This window comes from Heterodontus francisci, chromosome 42 (genome assembly GCF_036365525.1).
Source record: "Heterodontus francisci isolate sHetFra1 chromosome 42, sHetFra1.hap1, whole genome shotgun sequence".
NCBI lineage: Eukaryota > Metazoa > Chordata > Chondrichthyes > Heterodontiformes > Heterodontidae > Heterodontus > Heterodontus francisci.
This window is the reverse complement of record NC_090412.1, coordinates 20,041,946-20,062,783: the sequence shown is the minus strand read 5'-3', so window position 1 is coordinate 20,062,783 and position 20,838 is coordinate 20,041,946. Positions and strand designations below refer to the sequence as shown.

The following is a 20,838-nucleotide window of genomic DNA, read 5'->3' as shown; positions in this document are numbered from 1 at the left end:
GCTACAACACTGGCATCTACCCTGCAATGTGGAAAATTGCCCAGGTATGTCCTGTACACAAAAAGCAGGACAAGTCCAACCCGGCCAAATACCGCCCCATCAGCCTACTCTCAATCATCAGTAAAGTGATGGAAGGTGTCATCAACAGTGCCATCAAACAGCACTTGCTTAGCAATAACCTGCTCAGTGATGCTCAGTTTGGGTACTGTCAGGGCCACTCAGCTCCTGACCTCATTACAGACTTGGTTCAAACGTGGACAAAAGAGCTGAACTCAAGAGGTGAGGTGAGAGTGACTGCCCTTGACATCAAGGCAGCATTTGACCGAGTATGACATCAAGGAGCCCTAGCAAAACTGAGGTCAATGGGAATCAGGGGGAAAACCCTCCGCTGGCTGGAGTCATACCTAGCGCAAAGGAAGATGGTTGTGGTTGTTGGAGGTCAATCATCGGAGCTCCAGGACATGTACTGCAGGAGTTCCTCAGGGTAGTGTCCTGGGCCCAACCATCTTCAGCTGCTTCATCAATGACCTTCCTTCAATCATAAGGTCAGAAGTGGGGATATTCGCTAATGATTGCACAATGTTCAGCACCATTTGTGACTCCTCAGATACTGAAGCAGTCCTTGTAGAAATGCAGCAAGACCTGGACAATATCCAGGCTTGGGCTGATAAGTGGCAAGTAACATTCATACCACACAAGTGCCAGGCAATGACAATCTCCAATAAGAGAGAATCTAACCATCTCCCCTTGGCATTCAACAGCAATACCATTGCTGAATCCCCCACTATCAACTCCTAGGGGCTACCATTGACCAGAAATTGAACTGGAGTAGCCATATAAATAACGTGGCTACAAGAGCAGGTCAGAGGCTATGAATCCTGAGGCGAGTAACTCACCTCCCGACTCCCCAAAGCCTGTCCACAAACTACAAGGCACAAGTCAGGAGTGTGATGGAATACTCTCCACTTGCCTGAATGGGTGCAGCTCCAACAACACTCAAGAAGCTCGACACCATCCAGGACAAAGCAGCCCGCTTGATTGGCACCCCATCTACAAACATTCACTCCCTCCACCACCGACTCACAGTGGCAGCAGTGTGTACCATCTGCAAGATGCACTGCAGCAATGCACCAAGGCTCCTTAGACAGTACCTTCCAAACCCGCGACCTCTACCAACTAGAATGACAAGGGCAGCAAATACATGGGAACACCAATAAATGCTGGCCTGGCCAGCGCTGCCCATATCCCATGAATGAATAAATTTTAAAAAGTAGTGCCTCCTAGTGGTTGCATTATCAGCAAACGCAGCCTTAGTTTTATACTGAAATTCTTCTGTGGTCCTCAAGGAATAAAAATGGTCAGTTTGTCCTACATAGATTTGATGGTAACATCATTGAGCTTCTTCCTGGAGAGAACACAAATGGCAGGAAGCAATCACATTCTCTTTTCAGTTCTCATTTTCTGGAATCATACAAGTACCTCCCCTTTCCTCCTATTCACATACTAGGCTTTGGCCCAATTTCCATGCTACCCTTCACAATTCTTTCAAAAAGTATACAGCAACAGGAAAGAGAGGTTTCCTACCAGCTTCCTCTAAATCCACGACTCTGTGTCATAGTTAATATTAGGGGAGGCCCTTGCATATCAAGAGGAAAAATGTGCTACACAGAAACTCTTAAAATGTGTCTATACAATTCATACACTCTAGTAACAGTGTCACTTTTCCCATTCATATGCAGTCGATCCTTATAAATCGCTCTGAATTGGTTTATCAAATTAATTCCAAAATTGTACAGCTGACTGATATTAGGAGCAACTTGATCCAGAACCTACAATGGCCAAATTTATTTCACCAATAACCCTAATAGAAAGCAGACTTTGATCCAATTAGAGCTAGAATCACATGTTAGTTGCAAAGATCAAAAGGTAAGTTTACTGATGCACTGGTTGTGTACAGTAGGTGTAATAGGATTCTGCTGACAAAAGGTCATTGGAAGGACTAAAATTAAATAGTGGAACTACTATGGGAAGATCTAAAAAAGGTGACCAAAAAAAAAAGACAAACACGCAGCAAGTGACAATGGGCTGGCAGGGGACAGCAAGAATAAAAGAGCACAAATGCTGAGGTGTGTAGTTTCAATACCTCTAGCCAGCCTGGTTATGATGACAGAACCCTTCAACATTTGAGATAATACAAAGTAAATTTATTATTACCTGTTTGGTAAGCTTCATCAAGTTCCCAAATTTGTTTGTTGGTCCGTGTAGCAAGAATTTCTATTAGGACGTGCTCATCAGTTCCAGCACCCTATTGAACCATACAGAATTTAATCTATGTATACTATGATCTTAAGCAAACTTAAAAGCAGATAATGCCAACCCCATCCTGAAATGATTACAGAAGGAAGTGCCAATATTTGCTAAATATTATGATACTTCTTGCTGAAAAAATCCAGTTTTATTTTCGTGGTACTCAGGCAATAATACTATTAGCCCTTCAAAAAGGCTCATTATTTACAGACCATGGCGTTACACAGTTAATATAGGAAATACAAGAATTATTTCAGACCTGCTCTTCCATAGGATATGATACGGTTCTATTCGCACAGCGAATTTCTACTACCTCAGCCAACTGGCTACTTGTCAAAGAAAAACTTAATCTCCAAATGTTAGGAGACTATGACCTTGAGGGGTCAGATTTTGTCTTCATCTTTTCATACACATACACTTTCACTGCATAACAATCAAGGGCAGGAAGATTTATTTTTCCTGTACATCATCCAACTTTTGTGAAAGTAGTGAGGCTTTTCCCATTCCATACGTTTTGCTCTTAGAATAAACACATGAGTCTAGAAATTAGGAAACATCCATTGCAGATACTTCCACTCAAGCAGGATCTTTACCTTGCATACAAACAAAAATGTCTGGCATGGCAGAAGGAGCCCAAAAAGTGCACAGGAGGAAGATTGGACTGCTGCAAGTGCTGCACTGGATCACAAGGAAATGATGGCCTTGATAGGCGGGGTTGGGGTGGTTGGGTGGTGAAAGCAGTTGGTGACTGAGGGTGAGACTGGGAGCAGCTTGCTAGATCAGAGCCTAGGAGAAGTAGAGTTCTGGGGTCACATTCAGGAGGTAACAGCTTTTCTTCTGCTGGCTTCCATTGGGTTGGTTTCCCTGATGGCATGGCTGCCTCAGGGCAAACCAATCATGCACTGGGCATCTCAAGCATGCATTCAGTCCTGCATTTACATATGGCATGAACCAGACACCTGCTTCAGGCATTGGTAAAGGATTGTTTGTCCTTACCCGATACAGCGGGTAGTGCACTTCTGCTTGGAAGGCCTGCCATTTTGGAGACTTAGGAGGTGCTATGTCGTCCAATTTTTAAGCCATAGAATCTTATTACAAAAACAATACCAAAACGAAAATGGAGCTGTGTCTTACCTCCATTGCATGTGCTAGTTCCTTTGCATCAAATTTTCCATGAGTCAGCATTAACCCTTCAGCCACAGATTCAAAATTCCCTCCAAGCTCCGACTTCAGTTCTTCAATTAGGCTCTGCCACATTTTAGTAACACACATCAACAACAGTTTTACATTGAAAATTCAGTAAAAGATGTACATTTGGGGTCAATAAAAGTAGGAAATGCTACACAACGGCTTGTTTTGGGCTGCTTCTGACTTATTTGTAAACCATGGAATGGAGAAGCAAAATGTCAAATTGCCTCAAAAATTTATGAAGTACTTTCAATCATTTTGATATCATTTTGGCAATCTAGTTACAACTATCCTGTCCTTCCAAAACTGGGGATGTGAGCCCATTGCCTTATTTCCCCCTTCGACATGCCCAGGTTTAAAACTATAATCTGTTAATAAACTGCTTGCAGCCTCCTTGTCATATTTGATGCAGAAGATGAGCTTCCGAACACATAGCTGCGCCATCACGAAGAGTGCCTATTTTCACCACAACATCTCCAATTCTGCCCCTGCCTCAGCTAATCTGCTGCTGAAACCCTCATTTATGCCTTTGTTACTGCTAGCCTCCACTATTCCAATGTACCCCTGAATGGACTCCCACAATCTACACTCCATAAACTTGAAGTCATCCAAAACTCTGCTACCCATGTCCTATTGGCCCATCACCCCTGTACTTGCTGATCTATATTGGTTCCCAATTAAGCAACATCTGACTTTTAAAATTCTCATCCACATTTTCAAATTCCTCACTGGCCTTGCCCCTTCCTTATCTCTGTAACCTCGTTCAGCTTTCCGAAATACCTACACTCCTCCAATTCTGGCCTCCTGAGCTACCCCTATTTTAACTGCTCCACGATTGGCAGTCATGCCTGAAACTGCCAATGCCCTATAATCTGGAATTCCCTCTATAAACTTCCCCGCCTCTCTACTTTTATGATGCTCCTTAAACTCTACCTCTTTGACCAAGCTCTGTCCTAATATCTCTTTATCAGGCTCAGTGTCAAGTTTTGTTTGAAAGCACTCCTGTTATGTGCATTGGGATATTTTACATTAAAAGGTGTTATACAAATCACAAGTTGTTGAGGAACTACTTTAAATTTATCAGACATTGCTATGAATTAATCTGCAAACAATTTTAAAATATAAAGGTGGCAATCCCTCCCGGCAGTGCAATATTTGTTGCCGAATGAAAGGATTGCATGCACAAGGAGAGGTGCATATTATCAACAATAGTGGTCCTTAATTTTCACCTTCTAAATCAATTAACATATGATCTTGTTCCCACCCAACAGCACAGACTTCAGCTGCTTTTGCACAGAGCAATGCAAGCAAGTTAAACATCTTTTTATGCTGCTTTTACAATGAAATACAATAACTGTTTGTTTTACTTACAAAGAAACCTTTATGGTAAAGAAGGCATGAAACAAAGAGTGCACTATAATATTGAAACTCATGTCTATTACTGTCCCTGTTCAGTTAGCAGGGTAGCAATTCTAAAAATGTAGCGACACAAAGTAGTGAGTGATTTTAAACACAATATTTCCAATCTAAGATTATTTATAAGTTTCAAAAGTTATAAGGTGCATGACTATGACTGAAGACACATACAGCATCATACCACTGGTCTCATATCTGCTTGGTTTGCAATTTTGAAAGCAACTCATGATAAATCCAGGCTAGCAGCTGTGCGTCCATCTCCCTGGTGGTTGAGAAGTGGATTGTAGGCCAGTACCAGAAAACTGTTATACATAGCTATTATACCCTAAAATATATATTTCCTACCAGCAATAATTTCTAAGTCTGAAGGACTTCATCCTTTTATTAGGCAATGTCCCCTTTACATTTTTTTTGTTTATGCTTGGTGTGAAAAAGGCTAAATGGTGTTTTCTACTGGTCCTTTGAGGAAGAAAGAATTCACATATTTGTGACAGGTGTGTAGCATTAAGAAATAAGCTAAATATTAAAGATATATTCAATACCTTATCATAACTTGATTTGAATGCTGCAGTGATCTTCTGTCGTTGAAAATTGTTTCGACTGGTCAAAATATCGATAATGGTATCTTCATTAGTTCCTGATGAATTAACAAGGAAATCAGTATTTAATTAAAAATACTAATCAGATAACTGACTTACAAATACAACATTACAGCAACAGATCTGCAATTGGAGTTTGACTCCCAACCTTCGCCATTGTACACATTTGGTCTTTCCAAGAAGGTTATGTTTGCCAGTCGCAGTAACTCATCTGTTGGATCTGTGCGTCCAGCTCTCTTGCTCAATAGGCTTTCCAAAGAAAACTGACAGCATCCAGAGAGATAAATACTGACTGAACTATTCTGTCCTTGTGTATGGGATAGAGAGAAAATGGAAGGTGAAAATAAGTCGACTTCATGACCTGTCATTAGTCTCTGCATATTTTTTTTTTTTTTTTTTTAAAGTGTTTAGATTGGGACTAAATTCTTCAGTTGAAAAAAAAAGAGTAAGCTGAAAGATGTCCTAATAGAGGTCTTGAAAATTAAGGTATTTGATAAGGTAGATGCAGAGAAGATGTTTCTGCTTACCAGAAATCCAAAAGTAGGGGTCATAAATGTAAGATAGTCAGCAATAAATCCAATAAAGGTATATCGGAGAAACTTCTTTACCCAAAGAGTGGTTAGAATGTGAAATGTGCTACCACATGGAGCAGTTGAGGTGCATAGCATAGGTGCATTTAAGGGGAAGCTAGATGAGCATATGAGGGAGGAAGGAATAGAATATACTGATGGGTGTTAGATAATGTAGGGTGGGAGAAGGCTTGTGTGGATCATAAACACAGGCACAGAAAAGTTGGGCCAAATGGCCTGTTACTGTGCCGTAAATTCTATGTATTTAATTTGGAAAAAAGCTTGTTTCATTTCCAAAATTTGTTGAAGGTACAAATAAATTGTGATTTTTATAATTCAGCCTATTTCAGTAAATTTGGCTACATGAGTGCTGAGATGCTCAGGACTGTGAAAATTTAATGAGTTTGCATTATATATTATTTATTATTTCTCAGGTGAATTTCAATCACAATGTATTCTGAAAACCTTCAGCATGGAATTCATGAGAACCAGAATCAAAAACACTGCCAGTTAGATGTCTAACCAATGCTCTGCTTAGACCATGAAAGCTTCACCAAAGTAGTACTACATCCAATTTAATGGTTTATTTAAAAGTATATTTCTTTTAGGTGATGGGGAGATTCCATTGAAGTGTCCGTGTAATGGAACTACTGGAATGAGATTGCTGCTAAATATCAGGTAGTAAGGGTTTTGATATTCCATGGGATCCTATGGTCACATTCACCAAATCAGCTTGTTTATTTCATTCTATTTAAGATTTTGTTTCAGTTCTACATCTTATAGATGTTCGCAACATAGTGCACCATTCCCTAAATAATCCATAAAAAGCATGAAAGCTGACACCATAGACTGGTAAAACAGTTTTGACAAGACAAGACAGCAGCTCCACTGCCTAGAACTTGCCAGAATCCCATTTCATTTTGGGGCTAAAACAGACTGACTGTTTCCTATTATTCAAGAAATGGAAGGCCTTCAAAATATATACTTGTATTTACAACAACAACTGACTTGCATTTGTTTTTAACAGTCTTATTCATAAAAACCTGTTTAGGGGAAAGGAAAAAAAGTGAAGGTTTGTGCATCCATCCAACACCTTTATTATTCAAATGAAGACCAGAGACAGGAGGGGACAGTTACTGGCAAACTCAAGTTTAACTAAAAGTCTTTCATATTAAAAACAGTAGAGTAGACAGCCAGATCATGAGGTGAGATGGTATCTCGAAAAGGACAGTAAATCAACATTTGAAGCTCACCGTCTCAAACAATTTTTTAGATTACTGCATTGCTTTCTGAGGCCATGTAAACTTTTGAGGTAAGCACTGATGGCAGGGAGCTGTGCATAAATGGAGAAATCCACAATTTCTAAATGTGAGGTGAGCAAACAAGAGTCATAGTCGGACAGAACATGAATGTGTATTTTCTGTAATATAAATGAAGTATGAAAGTGAATCCAAGAATATAGCTTTTGTATTAGAAATATACCAGAATGGGTTATACTGAACAAGGTGAACTGTCATAGCAACCGACTGTTCACTATGAATAATAAAACCATTTTTGAAGCAGAAATAAAAAGGTAGAATAAAAAAAGACTTGCATTTATATAGCACTTTTCATGGCCAATAGATATCTCAAAGCCCTTGACAGCCAATGAAATACTTTTGAAGTGTAGTCATTGTTATGATGAGGGAACCACAGCAGCCAATTTTTGCACAGCAAGCTCCTACAACAGCAATGTGATAGTGACCAAATAACCCGTTTTGGTATTGTGATGTTGATTGAAGGATAAATATTGGCCGGGATATCGGGGATATCTCCCCTGCTTTTCTTTGAAATAGCGCCATCTTCCCTCCACCTGAGAGGACAGACGGGGCCTTGGTTTAATATATCATCAGAAAGACAGCACCTCGAACAGTGCAGCATTCCCTCAGTACTAAAGGCCTGCTACCCGACAACGTGTTGGGTTCGGGTCGAGTTGCACTTCCGGGTCTGGCATTCGGGCTCAGGTCGGGCCAGGTTGGACATGCTCCATCACAGGTAGGTGGCTCCAATGTTAATTTAATTTTTGCACTTTTAGAAAGGTGATCTTGTTAAGTTATTTTAAGCTTGTGCAGATCAGCAACAAAGTGAAAAATGGAAGGTAAGTTAACTGATGGTCGGGTCGGGTGCGGGAAAAAAATGGAAGGACTCGGGCCAGGTCGGGTTATTTTTTGTAGGCCCGAGCAGGCCTTTAGTCAGTACTACATTGAAACGTCAGCTTGATTTTTGTGTTCAGATCCTGGAGGGGGACTTGAACTCACAACCTTGTGATTCAGAAGCAAAACTGCAGCCAACTGAGCCACAGCTGACACAATAAAAGAGAAGCATTACAGGGAATCTTGCAAAGTACCTCAAACAAATTATAGCACTTTTATGAGTTTGTTCTGGATGAAATCCACAAATTCGAGCAATTGTTTGATTTTCAGGCTGAGAAATTTGAGTAAACTGTCTGCTAATGTCATTGATCTATAGTAGAAGCAGGGACATGAAAGTAGGATTTTTATTTGCACATCTTACAGCTACAGGATTAACAAAGGAGTTATGATTTATGAACAAATGTGTTTTGTATCAGAGGTCATGGTACAGCTGAATGTAGGATGATGCTTCAACTTACAAGCAATGGAGGATAGAAGTACACTGGACAACTAAAATTAACTTTTAAAAAATTTGAATCGATTTACATACTATGGACACGTGTCTGTGCAAAACACATTTTAAATTAAACAGCAGATAAGGATATTTAGTTTGCACATCTACAAACTCCATTGTAGTTCAAATCTTGCAAAATATCACAAACGAAATGCAATGCTTATTGCGGGTGTTGACTGGAATGTTCTATCTCTTCCAGTCTTCTGCTAGGCTAAGAGGTGTTGCATTATTTATGCCAACCTAGAAAATTAAGAAACTGACCCCAACAGTTTCAATAAACTAAACTGCACCATTAACAGTCCTGAATATAGCCCCAATATATGTTTGCAATACCAAAAGTGCAGTGGGGTAAAAAGGCCTGTCAACCGAAGCTGCAAGTATACCCAACATTCACTCACTTTATTGGAGAGTGGTAAAACCAACACACAAAAATTGGAATTTTCAGTAATGGTGGATTTAGAAATTACTGAAGGAGGATGTGAATGCTAGAGCCAAGAAATTTATTTTCTAGAGGGCAGATGGAACCCCATTTTCTGGAATTCTCAAGACTACTTTCATTTTGTCTTTCAAGCAAAAAAACATATCGCTTGAAGATTAAAATAGTGGCTGTTGTATTGGCTTCAATACAATTTTGGAAATGATCCATTCTTTTTACAGAGAATCTAACTCCAAATGCATCATGCTAATTTGTGAACTGAAACTTTTTACAAGATACACCTATAACCATTAACCCATAATTATGCAGCGTATTATACATTGACAAGAAAAATTGTCTCATCATTGCATTCCGGTCTTGGACTTCATGGCAACCCAGAGGCAGATAGCAATTACCTAGATTAAGTGTATTCTGAGTTGACTATGAATAAATAATTATGTTAAGTAGCTGCAGGACTATTATTGAAACAACATTTTAGGATCACACTGAAATATTAACTTGTCTTTTCCTCTTTAAGATGCTGATCCACCTGATCTGTATTACAACAACAACAATTTTCATTTATATAGCAGCTTTAGGAATAGTAAAACATCTAAAGGGGCTTTATAGGAGTGCAATCAGACGAAGCTTGACACAAAGTCAGAGGAGGAGACATTAGGACAGGTGGCTTGGTCATAAAAGTAGGATTTAAGAAACATTTTGAAAGGGGCGAGGTACTGTGGTGGAGAGGATTAGAGAGGGAGTTCCAGAACTTAGGGTATGGCTACCAATGATGGTACACAGGAAGTAGGGGATGCAAAGAGGCCAGAGTTGGAACATTTCCTATTTCCTTTTAAAACCTTAATACATGAAGCTAGAAATTACTGTTGGAGGTAACAGCAGATGACTATTTAAATGTGCCATAAATATTTTTCTGTACACTTTTTTCTTTTAATATTTGTTTCATGGGGTGTGGGCGTCCCTGGCTAGGCTAGCATTTATTGCCCATCCCTAACTGACTTTGAGAAAGTGGTGGGGAGTTGCCTTCTTGAACCACTGCAGTCCATGTGGGGTAGGTACACCCACAGTGCTATTAAGAAGGGAGGTCCAGGATTTTGACCCAGCGACAGTGAAGGAACAGTAATATAGTTCCAGGACAGGATGGTGTGTGGCTTGGAGGTGAACTTGCAGCTGGTGGTGTTCCCATGCATCTGCTGCCCTTATCCTTCTAGGTGGTAGAGGTCTTGGGTTTGGAAGGTGCTGTCGAAGGAACCTCGGTGCGTTGCTGCAGTGCATCTTGTAGATGGTACACACTGCTGTCACTGTGTGTCAATGGTGGTGGGAGTGAATGTTTGTGGAAGGGGTGCCAATCAAGCAGGCTGCTTTGTTCTGGATGATGTCGAGTTTCTGGAGTGTTGTTGGAGTTGTACCCATCCAGGCAAGTGGAGAGCATTCCATCACACTCCTGACTTGTGCCTTGTAGATGATGGACAAGCTCTGGGGAGTCAAGAGGTGAGTTACTCGATGCAGAATTCCTAGTCTCTGACCTACTCTTGTAGCCACAGTATTTATATGGCTACTCCAGTTCACTTTCTGGTCAATGGTAACCCCCAGGATGTTGATAGTGGGGGATTTGGCGATCATAATGCCGTTGAATGTCAAGGGGAGATGGTTAGTTTCTCTCTTGTTGGAGATGGTCATTGCCTGGCACTTGTGTGGCACGAATGTTACTTGCCACTTATCAGCACAAGCCTGGATATTGTCCAAGTCTTGCTGCATTTCTACATGGACTGCTTCAGTATGTGAGAAGTCGCGAATGGTGCTGAACATTGTGCAATCATCAGTGAACATGCCCACTTCTGACCTTATGATTGATCGAAGGTAATTGATGAAGCAGCTGAAGATGGTTGGCCTGGGACACTGCCCTAAGGAATTCCTGCAGTGATGTCCTGGAGCTCAGATGATTGACCTCCAACAAGCACAACCATCTTCCTTTGCGCTAGGTACAATTCCCATTGACTGCAGTTATGTTAGGGCTCCTTGATGCCACACTTGGTCAAATACTGCCTTGATGTCAAGGGCAGTCACTCTCACCTCACCTCTCAAGTTCAGCTCTTTTGCCCATGTTTGAACTAAGGCTGCAATGTCAGGAGCTGAGTGGCCCTGACGGTACCCAAACTGAGCGTCACTGAGCAAGATACCGCGAAGCAAATGCGGCTTGATAGGACTGTCAATGACACCATCCATCACTTTACTGATGATCGACAGTAGACTGATGGGGTGGCAATTGGCTGGGTTGGATTTGTCCTGCTTTTTGTGTACAGGACATACCTGGGCAATTTTCCACATTGCCGGGTAGATGCCAGTTTTATAGCTGTACTGGAACAGCTTGGCGAGGGGTGCAGAAAGTTCTGCAGCACAGGTCTTCAGTACTATTGCTGGAATGTTGTCAGGGCCCTTAGCCTTTGCAGTATCTAGTGCCTTCAGTCGTTTCTTGATATCACGCGGAGTGAATTGAATTGGATGAAGACTGGCATCTGTGATGCTGGGTTCTTCAGGAGGAGACCGAGTTGGATCATCAACTCGGCCCTTCTGGCTGAAGATGTTGCAAATGCTTCAGCCTTGTCTTTTGCACTAATGGGCTGTGCTCCCCCATCATTGAGGATGGGGATATTTGTGGAGCCACCTCCTCCTGTTAGTTGTTTAATTGTCCACCACCATTCACGACTATTTATTGCTTTTGAAATGTGTTTTGCCAATTTAAATGCTCTGTTTCAAACTATATATTTTTTTCATATTCACTTTCAGCAGTTCTATCTCTCCCACATTAATAGAAGGTTGAAAGTACAGTACTTCTCCAGTCTGGCCCCATTGAGCACTGACTCTAGCAAAGTTTGCGGGCCAGTGGAAGGGCACCACATGTGCATGGGGCCAAAGAGAATCCACAATGACTTGTTTTCCTTCTTGTACCAGAAACTCAGGCACCTGGTTGCCATGGGGAGGGGGCTAGGAAGAAACTCAGGCATTCTCTCCCAACCCACCCACTCCCAGAGACCCGATGCAGCTCTCTTCATCATGCAGTAGTCACAGGAAAATTTATTAAAAAGGTCAGTTACCTAGACCATCCATAGCGTTGTGAAGGTTTTCTGCATCATGGTATGCATTAAAGCCAGGAGATGGTCTGACAGTGCCTCTTGCCTGCACAAAACAGGAAAAGAATACAGTTATAATATTTTATCAATTATTACATCTTCAGAAATTTAAAATGCTTCAGGTGGAACAATTTTAAATATGGATCATTTTGTACAGATTGTACATTTGTATAACAATTGTTACAACTAGGTGAGAAAGGTGTATGGGGTCCCTCTCAGCTTTCACCTGGTCTTACCGTAACAGGGGTTAATTTTAAACACACTGTGTTTAGCTCCCCCTTGGTGAAGCCTTGTTCACCACTTTCCAATTATAAGGCAAAGAAACCAGCACAAACAGGTTTTCTTAGGTTAAAGAAAGACTGAAATTTATTAAACTCAAACTCTAATTTGGTTGACGCCTACGGATACATGACGCACCCACACTAGCATGCATATGCAATACACACATGCAAATAAAGACAAAAGAGAAGGAAAAAAAGTGGAAGAGTTTGAGGCAATATCTGAAGAGAGTTTTTGTTATGGTTCTTCGAGCTCACTGTAGAGTCCTTGATGGTAGGTAGATTTTGCTTTTCGTTGGGGCCCAGTATTCTTCTTAAACCTTGTTCACGATAGAAGACTTTTCTTTCTTGGGGTTCGTGTGTCTTCGTGGATTCAGAGGCTTGTGAGAAAGAGATGGGAGCAGACAGGAGAGATCATCTTAGTCCAGGAGCAAACAGACACTCTCAGTTCAAACTGTTTGTACAATTCAGAAAACCTAGGTTGCCAAGCAGGTTAGTCATGTGACTAACTGGCCTGACCACGTCTTGGATTGTATCACCTTAGCAGCTTCTGGAATGCTTCTCTTACATACAATACCTGGTGATCAAGGTCCATTGTGGGTTGAATGTGTCAGGGATTTGTCCTTCCAAGCACCATCTGTTAATATGCAAATGTCTTTTCCAGCCACAGCTGATCTGTTTAACAAGTCCTTTCTCCACTTCAGTAACAGTTAACACATTCAGTAAATAAACTTACATGATATGTAAACGAAGCTGACTACAAAAAAAATAGAGAAGGCATTTCAAATTCTTAAGTGCCTTTCAGCGTGCGTGATCTTAAAGAACCTCTGGACAGAAAGTTATGTAGAAGGATTCCTATTATATATATGAACGACAAGGAGAAACACAACAACAACACAAACAAATGGACCGCTGGGTTGAGCACTACCTAGAACTGTACTCCAGGGAGAATGCTGTCACTGAGACTGCCCTCAATGCAGCCCAGCCTCTACCAGTCATGGATGAGCTGGACAAACAGCCAACCAAATCGGAACGCAGTGATGCCATTGATTCTCTAGCCAGCGGAAAAGCCCCTGGGAAGGACAGCATTACCCCTGAAATAATCAAGAGTGCCAAGCCTGCTATACTCTCAGCACTACATGAACTGCTATGCCTGTGCTGGGACGAGGGAGCAGTACCTCAGGACATGTGCGATGCCAATATCATCACCCTCTATAAAAACAAAGGTGACCGCGGTGACTGCAACAACTACCATGGAATCTCCCTGCTCAGCATAGTGGGGAAAGTCTTTGCTCGAGTCGTTCTGAACAGGCTCCAGAAGCTGCCCGAGCACGTCCACCCTGAGGCACAGTGTGGCTTTCGTGCAGAGAGATCGACCGTTGACATGCTGTTCTCCCTTCGTCAGATACAGGAGAAATGCCGTGAACAACAGATGCCCCTCTACATTGCTTTCATTGATCTCACCAAAGCCTTTGACCTCGTCAGCTGACGTGGTCGCTTCAGACTACTAGAAAATATTGGATGCCCACCAAAGCTACTAAGTATCATCACCTCATTCCATGACAACATGAAAGGCACAATTCAACATGGTGGCACCTCATCAGACCCCTTTCCTATCCTGAGTGACGTGAAACAGGGCTGTGTTCTCGCACCCACACTTTTTGGGATTTTCTTCTCCCTGCTGCTTTCACATGCGTTCAAGTCCTCTGAAGAAGGAATTTTCCTCCACACAAGATCAGGGGGCATGTTGTTCAATCTTGCCCGACTAAGAGCGAAGTCCAAACTACGGAAAGTCCTCATCAGGGAACTCCTCTTTGCTGACGATGCTGCTTTAACATCTCACACCGAAGAGTGCCTGCAGAGTCTCATCGACAGGTTTGCGGCTGCCTGCAATGAATTTGGCCTAACCATCAGCCTCCAGAAAACGAACATCATGGGGCAGGACGTCAGAAATGCTCCATCCATCAATATTGGCGACCACGCTCTGGAAGTGGTTCAAGAGTTCACCTACCTAGGCTCAACTATCACCAGTCACCTGTCTCTAGATGCAGAAATCAACAAGCGCATGGGAAAGGCTTCCACTGCTATGTCCAGACTGCCCAAGAGAGTGTGGGAAAATGGCGCACTGACACGGAACACAAAAGTCCGAGTGTATCAGGCCTCTGTCCTCAGTACCTTGCTCTACGGCAGCGAGGCCTGGACAACGTATGTCAGCCAAGAGCGACGTCTCAATTCATTCCATCTTCGCTGCCTCCGGAGAATACTTGGCATCAGGTGGCAGGACCGTATCTCCAACACAGAAGTCCTCGAGGCGGCCAACATACCCAGCATACACACTACTGAGTCAGCGGCGCTCGAGATGGCTTGGCCATGTGAGACGCATGGAAGATGGCAGGATCCCCAAAGACACATTGTACAGCGAGCTCGCCACTGGTATCAGACCCGCCGGCCGTCCATGTCTCTGCTTTAAAGACGTCTGCAAACGCGACATAAAATCCTGTGACATTGATCACAAGTCGTGGGAGTCAGTTGCCAGCATTCGCCAGAGCTGGCGGGCAGCCATAAAGACGGGGCTAAAATGTGGCGAGTCGAAGAGACTTAGTAGTTGGCAGGAAAAAAGACAGAGGCGCAAGGGGAGAGCCAACTATGCAACTGCCCCGACAAACAAATTTCTCTGCAGCACCTGTGGAAGAGCCTGTCACTCTAGAATTGGCCTTTCTAGCCACTCCAGGCGCTGCTTCACAAACCACTGACCAGCTCCAGGTGCGTATCCATTGTCTCTCGAGATAAGGAGGCCAAAGAAGAAGATACTAACGACAAGGAGAAAAGAGAATGGAAAGCCTCAGGGAAGTCTGCGATTCTACCGTATCTTTGCTTTGAAGATTAAGTTATTTTTCAATAGTCAAGCAATTAAAATATCTTCTTTGAGCTATCATCTTATAATAGTGTCCAAGCACTTCCTCAGAAAACTGAGGTGGCTACCCTGGTAAGCATTTGATCCCATAACAATCAATTATAGGTTCTTTGGCGTGCAAGAGACAGTCTACTTCAGCCATACAATATGCTGGAATTTGCTGGAAAAAAAAACTTGTAAATAATGCATGCTATTATCAATGTTCAAATCGACCAACAATTTGTGAATTGCAAAATGCCACAAGTTGTTGGAGAATTTGTGCCACTCTGCCATTAGCTTCATGAAAAAATCTTGCACTTAACATCCCTGTAAGTTTCTGAATTTGCTACATTTACATATTAATTGTCCAATAAGTTTGCCATAGAAATATACCCTTTTATCATAAATGTTAACGACTGTCAATTAACCTGCCTGGCACTGAAAATAATTATAATTGTGGTGTCTCATTTCTTCTAGTTGTGAGTAACTTTAGATTAAATTTTTTTTTTAAACCTTAGTTTTCCTTTGCGTTTTTTCTCTCAATCCAATTTTCCATTTCCTATTTGTCTTTCTGTACCTAATTTGGCATTGAATTCAGCCCCCTCCTCCACTTAATTCCCCCCTCTTTCTGCTGTTTATTTCCCGAATCATTAAATCTCATCTGTTAAGGAGATACCCTGTTGGATGCATGAGGCCAACACATGAGTTGATCAGGGCTATTTCTCACCATAAATTATTTCATTAAAACCATTCGCAATTTTACAGAATAAGCAAGGCAGTCAATGGTATTAATTTTGGCTTGCTCTCGCAAAGATCCAAGATGGATGTGCTGTGTGCACAAGTGTTGGTAATTTAGATGAAATCAACAGATTGCAATCTCGTTTAGATAAATTGGGGAACTAAGGCAATGTGGCAAATGTCTTTCAATGTGCTTAAGGAAACTTTAGTGGCTGAATGGCCTACTTCTGCTCCTAATTTGTATGCATGTTTTACATCATGCAAGGATATGCATTAAAGGTTACAGATTGGGAGAGGAGACTGGGACTGATAGTTGATTAATCACTACCAATCTATAACTGGTACGGCAAGACCATTGGGAAAGGAAGTAAGGTTTTAGGTTGCATTGCTGGAACAAAACAAAGTAAGGAATGCTGTACTTGGATTGTGCAAAGCTTTAGTATGGCTACACTTAAGGTCGTGTCCAGATTTGGTCCTAACACTTGGTGGGAGATAAAATTACTGGGCAATATCTTTCATTATCACCCACATCCTCAAAAGACCCATTCTTGACCCTTCAATCCTCGCAAACTACCGTCCCACCTTCTTTTTCCTCTCCAAAATCCTTGAACATGCTGTTGTCTCCCAAATCAGTGCACATTGTTCCTGCAACTCCATGTTTGAATCCCTCCAATCAAGCTTCTACCACTGCCACAGTACTGAAATGGCTCTTATCAAAGTCACAAATTATATCCTATGTGATTGTGGCTGTGGTAAAATATGTAGCCTCGTCCTTCTTGACATGGTTGATCACCTCCTCCTCCTCTGATGCCTCGCCTCTTGTCAACCAGCTGGATGGGATTGCTTTTGCTTGGTTCCATTCTTAACTATCCAATCAGATCCAGAGAATCACCCGTAATGACTTCTCTTTCCACTTTCTTACTTCTCCAACTAAATACAGGGAGGATTGAAGCTATTATTTTCAGTCACTGCCACATATTTCATTCTCTAGCCATTAACTCCATCTCTTTCCCTGGCAACCTTCTGAGGCTGACTGTTTGCAACTTTGATGCCATATTTGACCCCGAGCTGAACTTCTGACCACATATCAGTGCCATCACCAAGACCTGTCTATTTCCACCTCCATAACATCACCTGACTCCACCTCATTTAACTTGTTGTTGAAACTTTTTTTCCTCATTCATTTCCTGGGATGTGGGCATCACTGGCAAGGCCAGCATTTGTTGCTCATCGCCAACTGTCCTTAAGGGATGAGCAGCAAATGCTGGCTTTGCTGGTGATGCCCACATCCATGAAACAAAAAAATTTCATCCACGCTTCGATTACCTGTAGACTTGACTATTCTGATGCACTCCTGGCAGCTTCCCAAGTTCGACCTCCATAAACTTGGTCATTCAAAGCTCTGTTGCCTCTACCTTAACTCACACAAAAGTCCTGTTCACACATCAACCCTATGCTCGCTGACCTGAATTTGCTCCCAGTTAACCAATGCCTCAGTTTTAACATTCTCATCCTTGTTTTCACATCCCTCCATGACTTTACTCCTCCCTAGCTCTGTATCCTCCTCCAGGCATTTCTCCTCCCACCCCAACAGCTCTTCCAATTCTGGCCTCTTGAGCATACCCGATTGTAATTGCTCCACCATTGGCCCTAACCTCAAATTCCCTCTCTACGCCGCTCTGCCTCTCTCTCCTTAAGATGCTCCTTAAAACCTACCTCTTTGACTGAGCTTTTGGTCATCTGCATTAAAATCTCCTTATGTGGTTCCATCAGTTTCAAACCTTGTTTGACAACATTTCTGTGACGTGCCTTGGAATGTTTTACTCTTGTAACACAAACTGCTTGTAATTATCACCACAGGCTCCAAGAGTTGAGGTCACTTTCAATAGACATACAGGCCAAGAGGGGATATGATTGCAGTTTTTTAAAATAAAGGAAAGCATTAGATTCTGTCCAATTGGGTCAATCATTTAGGACAGACAAGGATATTAGATGTCAATATTCTTTTATGGCCCTCTAATGACAGACAACAATGACAGACAGAAAAGACCACACCTTAAATTTTCAATCACAAAGAAAAAATGTAGAGACTTACATTTATATACAATTTTACCATTTTAATGCATCCTTTCCATGGTCTTACACTGATTATTGATGTACCAAGTACCATCAATTCATCAACATTGCACCAAAATTATACATGATTATATTGACGTGAGCAGTAAAGTGCAATACAAACGGTCTTACAAGTTTAAAAAAAATACTTTTCTGGCTTTGGCAACTGGGTGTGTCAGGATCAGCAACTATTAAATAAGGAAGTTCTCCCGATTAACATTAAGGTAGAGACACCAGATTCTTAATAAAATTGCAGCCATTCACACAGCATGTGAAAATGTCTGTGTTTTTGTAATACAGTAGTTATCACATTTGCCTAATATACAAAACGTTCCTGATTCGGTATCAGGCGGAAACACTAAGTTAAGAGACTAAAATCGTTTCACCACTTCCCAATATGTGACCAATTTTATTACTTCCAGGACCCAACGTATTTTGTCACAGACATTTCTGAAACTGCAAATTTACTGATCACCGCTCATTACAGTAGTGGTGTAACCCTTGGCCAACGATGCTCATTAGGGGTTTTTAATCCTCATTAGCTTTTACTATCACCAACAGTGTGCGAGACTGTTTTTCATGTCTAATACAATTCATCTGTTATAAATCATGAAGCTTGATTAGTTTTCATTTGTAATACAATATTTTCCTTTACATAATTGATAAGAGAAACGGAAATTGGGATAGTTAGAAGAAAATGAACAAACTCCAGGTGTGAAACTCGTTTATCCGTCGTCTATTCAGTAATCTGAATAATTTATTCACTCGGTAGAACAAACAAAGCGTCTGGAAATACAGCACATTCACCAAACTATTTACTTACATTGTATACGCCCTTAGCAGCCATTCTCCCGAAATCAGATGAATTGTGATTTTTAAAGATAACCTATGCAACCGAATGCTGGGAGAACCTAACTCTGTGCTTTATCTAGCTGAATAAGCGAGGTAGTCTCGCAATTGATTTGAGGATGATTTTTTTGATTCGATTATAGGTGTGACCGCGCTACTTAATTTGTCCAGACATGTTTCCTCCAAGGGAGGCGTTCTAGGAGCCACCAGTCCCGTTTGGCAGCATCTGTCTATACACCAATGAAAAGACTGACAGTATTCGCAATCATCGTATAAGCCTCTTACACCCTGCCTAGGGAAGTCTCTTCATGGCCCGATTTTTCAGGTTGGAAATTCTGTTCTGTTGGAAAGCCTTGATAAGGCGTGTGCAAATGCAATTAAAAAGCGCAGAATAAGTCCTGTAGGGGTGAAGGCTCATATGTTGCTGAGCTGCTAATTCCAAGATTTCATTGAAAACAAGCGACACAACCTTGCAATTGGAAACTAACCGTTTTTCCCTGACCAGTGTTACATACCTCCTAGTGCTTGTTTCATGGTAAATGGACCAGAAGTTTGAGAACAGCTTGCCTTATCATTCTCTCAGCTGGTGGGAAATTCAGTATTTGGGGAGAAAATAGAGTCTTTTTTTTAAAGTATAAACGAAACCCATCGTTTTGTTTGCTGTGGCTCCAGTCATGCATGTCAGTTATTGTTTGCCACATTACTGAAGTAGGTAGTACAAAGGCATACGAGAATCGTTTATGTCAGTATAAAGGTGATCCAGACGAATTGCTCCCACTGAAAACTGGCCAAAGTCTAGAGAAATTATTTTAAATATTTGGAAATTGAGAAATGGGAAAATTTGGCTGCCGACTTCACACAATGGGCAACTGTTACATGGATATGTTACTGTGGAATAATGTAAGTTGGTTCAAGAAACAAGTACTTGTGTTTCTGCAGGAAATGAAAAAGAGATACAGAAGTGTTGGAGGAAGAGAGTGAGAGACAAGTGATGAGATGGGAGATAGAAATGTGTTCCAGACATACCAGTAGTGTTATATATTGTTATACGATCTGTAAAGTGCTAGGAACTAGTTGTTGTGTAACTGTTCCAGTAGGGCCACATTCACAGCTGCACTGAAATATAGTCATGTGATATGTAACGGAAAACCAGTTTCACAGCAGGCAGCATAGTGGATGAACAATAAATGAAAAGCTCAAGCCTTTCCAAGTTTAAAGTGTGATTATTTCCAACATCTGAGAACCAGAAAACAAGATGACACAATATGGTGGCAGCAGTGGAATTGGTTTTCTGTTGCATATCATGTGACTCTCTGTAGCCATGAATGTGGCCCCACTGGAACACTTGTATGTAACAACTAGTTCCTAGCACTTTACAGATGATATAACAGTATACAACAAGTAACATGAGAGATGGAGGTTTAAATAATCTACCCTCTTTCTACCCTGCAATCTCTGTAATCCTGGAAAATGGATCCAGAGACATGGTCCAGTGCAACGACCTCCAGTTTTATACTGGTTGGGATTATGCTGTATAAGTGGCGGGAGCAACCACTCGTGAAACTGCAGCCATCATGAATGTATCTACCTGTTTATTTTGTATATTCATATGTACCACCAACATAATAGCTATA

The 20,838-nt window shown here is 41.5% G+C and overlaps 1 protein-coding gene across 6 annotated transcripts in view; it reads right to left on the bottom strand.

The window, feature by feature from the left end:
- LOC137355501 (annexin A4-like) overlaps nt 1-20,838 on the bottom strand; it is an 83,094-nt gene that overhangs the window by 32,930 nt on the left and 29,326 nt on the right. For 5 of the 6 annotated variants that reach the window (XM_068020716.1, XM_068020715.1, XM_068020717.1 and 2 more), the window contains 4 exons: nt 12,296-12,377; nt 5,454-5,548; nt 3,442-3,555; nt 2,215-2,305 (listed from right to left, as the gene is read on the bottom strand). In XM_068020716.1, coding sequence (XP_067876817.1) covers nt 2,215-2,305; nt 3,442-3,555; nt 5,454-5,548; nt 12,296-12,377 — 382 coding nt within the window. Of the gene's footprint in view, nt 1-2,214; nt 2,306-3,441; nt 3,556-5,453; nt 5,549-12,295; nt 12,378-19,178; nt 19,467-20,838 lie in introns of those variants that run through there. The other variant, XM_068020719.1, reaches the window with a different exon arrangement.